The sequence below is a fragment of the Vigna umbellata genome, chromosome 6 (genome assembly GCF_029865625.1).
Source record: "Vigna umbellata cultivar VRB3 chromosome 6, Vumbellata_1.0, whole genome shotgun sequence".
In the NCBI taxonomy this organism is placed as follows: Eukaryota; Viridiplantae; Streptophyta; class Magnoliopsida; order Fabales; family Fabaceae; genus Vigna; species Vigna umbellata.
In genome coordinates, this window is record NC_142170.1 from 18,415,445 (window position 1) to 18,419,447 (window position 4,003).

The 4,003-nt window shown below is 32.6% G+C and overlaps 1 protein-coding gene across 1 annotated transcript; it reads right to left on the minus strand.

Annotated features, from left to right (window-relative positions):
* On the minus strand, window positions 1–2,964 carry LOC124821055 (cysteine-rich receptor-like protein kinase 10). The gene is made up of 7 exons (XM_088092290.1): window positions 2,169–2,964; window positions 1,947–2,063; window positions 1,703–1,842; window positions 1,184–1,394; window positions 824–1,061; window positions 573–723; window positions 1–483 (listed from the first exon to the last, which is right to left on the minus strand). The coding sequence occupies exons 1-7, from the start codon at window positions 2,947–2,949 to the stop codon at window positions 175–177; spliced, it is 1,947 nt and encodes a 648-aa protein (XP_087948416.1). The 5' UTR covers window positions 2,950–2,964; the 3' UTR covers window positions 1–174.
* Between the last annotated feature and the right edge of the window lie 1,039 nt (window positions 2,965–4,003).

Below are 4,003 nucleotides of genomic sequence, written 5' to 3' on the forward strand. Positions count from 1 at the left end.
AAACGGTTGGAAAGACGAATAAATGATGTTCTTATGGAAATAAAAAATACAAAAGGTCTGAAAGATATATTTTTTGTACTGATTATTGATCTATCTTCATAGGATAACTTGACTAAATTAAGAAAGGATATATGTCATTGCTTTATCATAATCAAACTATTTAAGCAAGTTTGATCACCTTGGTGCAATACTAGAGATTGATGCATCATTAATGGAAACACTTTTGGAAGTTTTTGAAGCAGAAGTTTCCACTGAGGTCATTCTTCCAACTGAGAATGCAGGTTTGTTGGGTTTGGGAATGTTCATCACATCAGTTGCCAACAATAACATGACAGTGGACATGATTGGTCTAGCTGTTGCTGCTTCTTGAACACACAATAAACCAATCTGTACAAACTTCTCAACTTCATTGGATATGTAGGAATTTTCTAACACTGGATCCATCAATTCCAAACATTTTCCTGCGCACCACATTCTCCAACTCTACACCAAATTTTGATTTGTGAACATTGTTACAACTTTAGATAATATTGTTTGTTAAATCTATGGATCAATTAAGAGAGATAACTCACATATAAAAGAAGACTTTGACCATGTTTTGATAGAAAAAATCCACTGTTCTTTTTCCCACAAATGATTTCTAGAACAAGTACTCCAAAACTGAAAACATCAGATTTCATTGAAAACAATCCTTCCATAGCATACTCCGGAGCCATGTATCCACTGCATGATCAAAATTAATGTAACTTTCTTATCTCTATCATGATAGAACATATAACAGATTGCATGTTTCAAAACTACATTAGAAAAGAACAAGTCTTACTAAGTGCCCATTACTCGCTTTGTATTTGCCTGGTTCTGACCATTTTCAAATGCTCTAGCTAATCCAAAATCTGATATCTTTGGATTCATTTCATCATCTAACAGAACATTGCTAGCTTTGAGATCTCTGTGGATTACCTTGAGTCTAGAATCCTCATGAAGGTATAAAAGACCTCTTGCTATTCCATTAATAATGCTTGACCTTAGTTTCCAATCAAGTTGCTTCCTTTTTTCATCATCTGACACCATACAGAGTTAGGTTTCTCCGTAAAAGTATTGGTCATAGCATGGAAAAAATTAGTGTATTACCTCAATTTTTGAAGAAAAAAGCAGTGAAAAAAAACAAAAGGTAAAATCATACCAAATAGGTGAAAGTCAAGACTTCCATTTGATAAATACTCATAAACAAGTATCTTTTCATTTTCCTCCAAGCAGCATGCCACAAGTCTTACAAGGTTGCAATGTTGCAATTTGGCTATAAATGTTACTTCATTCTTAAACTCCTCTGTGCCTTGACTAGAAGCTTTTGATAGCCTTTTGACTGCAACTTGTCTTCCATCGGGTAGAATTCCCTGATAATATGTTGCAATATAATAATAAGGTTTTTTTTTATATATATATTGAAAATTCATATGATATTAAAGAAATAGTTATCGGAGAGTTTCATGTTCAAGAGAAAAGAAAATAGTTTCAAGAGGTTTGTTCACAGTTACTCACTACCACAGCAATCTTCTTACATGAAAATGTAACTCTCAAGAGAAAATAATGAGATTATTATTCAAAATAAAAAGAAAATACAATTTACAAATCTAAACGTGTGTTAGTCAAATAATGAAAAAAAAATTATAAGAAATTACATCCAAATTTCAAAATCAAATACCTTGTAAACTGGGCCAAATCCACCTTCACCTAATTTGGATGCTTCTGAGAAGTTATCAGTACTCTCAAGAATAGTGATTAATGGGATTATAGGCAAATTTGTATATGCAGACAGAGGAATAGTATCAGTTATCAACCCATCTACAAAGACAAGTTTTGAGTTATGTATATATGAACTAAATGGCCATGTTTAAGTAGAAATAATATATGAATTCTAGCATTGTGTTATTGCTAGAAATTATTACCTTTTCTTACTCTATTCCAGTAACATAAGCAATATATGCTCAAACACAGAGCTACCAACCCTACCACACTCAATCCAATGATCAAGTTTCTTGACTTAGTATCATCCCCATGTTTAGCTGTAACAATATAAAAGAAATTTTTGACAAATTGATCAAATTGAGTAAACAGTCATGAAATTTTGTATGATTGCAAATCAAGAAAAAGTAACTGAAGTGTCGTACCTGTTAAACCAGGCACAATATATGATTGGTTGTTGAAAAGGTAGAACATATAATCATCATACTTTATGTGACAACTTGCAGTTCCTACAAGCCACCCCAACTTGTGTTCACAACATTTTGGAACCTGTGCTAGCATTGCCTCCAAGCACTGTCTGCAACTCTCACTGGTGAGGTCTCTGGTGCACTGCACCAAACCATACCTTCTCTGAGTGGAGCTCAAATTGAAGCCATCCATGTAGTACAACTTGTTGGTCTCCACAGTTGCTTTTCTGATCAAACTTCTCATGAAATCCTCACCCTTTTGAATCTCTTCTATATCAGACACAGTTTTGTTCCCAACATGATGCCTTGGATGGTTTATTGTGACATTCCCAATGAAGTTCTGATCGGAGTACCTGAGAAGGCAGAAGTTATAGTACATTACAGCAGAAACCCTGTTAGGGCAGTGCTGAAGGACTCTTCTGGAAGCAGCGGAGACACAGAATTGGCAGAAGTAGCCAACCACATCACCACGGCAGTCATAGAGGCCATACAAAGGGGTGGTGTTGCCTATGCTTTTGTAGTTATAGCCTCTGCTTGTGGCTGCATCTGAAGATAGCCATGAGAGGATGTTGTTAATGTTCGATTTGTATGCATTGCTGAGAGGCTTTTGAGGGGTGAAATCACAGTCATCTCCCAAATATAAGGGTGGTTGTGCTTTGGTAACTAGTGATTTGAAGCTTACCAAGAACATGAAAACAAAGAAATATACTGATCTCACATTGAGCTGTGTTTTTCCCATGAATAACTATGTGAATTTTGCGTTGGTGCCAAGTGATATACATATATATATATATGAATAATATAGTGATTATATATAAATATTTGGTTTAATCCTTTTCGACATCCTATTTGTGTACGAATGTCTGAGATAGGTCCTCGTTTTCTAAAGTATATCAAAATGGTTCTTAATTTTGAAAATTGATATCAATTGAGTCCTTCCCTTTAAGTTGGCTGGACGGCGTTAAAAAAATCGCTGGTGGACGAGCGTTCGTTCGTCATCTCAACATCCCACTCATCAATTTTTTTAAAGTCGTCCAGCCAACTTAACGGAAAGGACTCAATTGATATAAATTTTCAAAATTAAGGACCATTTTGATACACTTTAGAAAACGAAGACCTATCTCGGACATTCGTAGACAAATAGGATGTCGAGAAGGATTAAACCTAAATATTTCTTTTTAAGGGAGACTTATTAGACACTTTTTTTTTCTTAGAAATTTTTAGAAAAAGTTTTTTCCAAATAATTATGGAAGCAGATTTGGTTCATACGAAATCAAGAGAGTGAAAAATGCACTGATTCATGTGATTATTGTAGGTGGATGAAAGAGATATCAAGAAAACTTTAGAGGGTCCAATCTTGTGATATATGTAAAAGTAAGTGAAATTATTAAAACTAGATCTCAGTCAATGGGGAACGGCTTTAATTTGAAAACGTCTATAATAAATAATTTATTTTATCAAGTAGAACAGATTTTAATTTCTTAAAGAATAAATAATTAAGATAATTAAAATTATTACCGATAAATATAATATTTCATTATTAGCCTAAGATTTTAAATAATTATATTTATAATTAAATAAATTAAAATATCGTACATGTCAAAAAGATTTAAATTAGATATTTGTAATAATAAAATCATATTTTTTTAATATTATAAGTGTTTTATATTTTGTGAATTCATCTTTTACTATTTTCAATCTTAAAATGTAAGGTTTAAGACTTTAGTAACAAATCAATTGTTTTAAAATATAACATTAATATAATATTGGACATACATTAATTAGACAAGTTT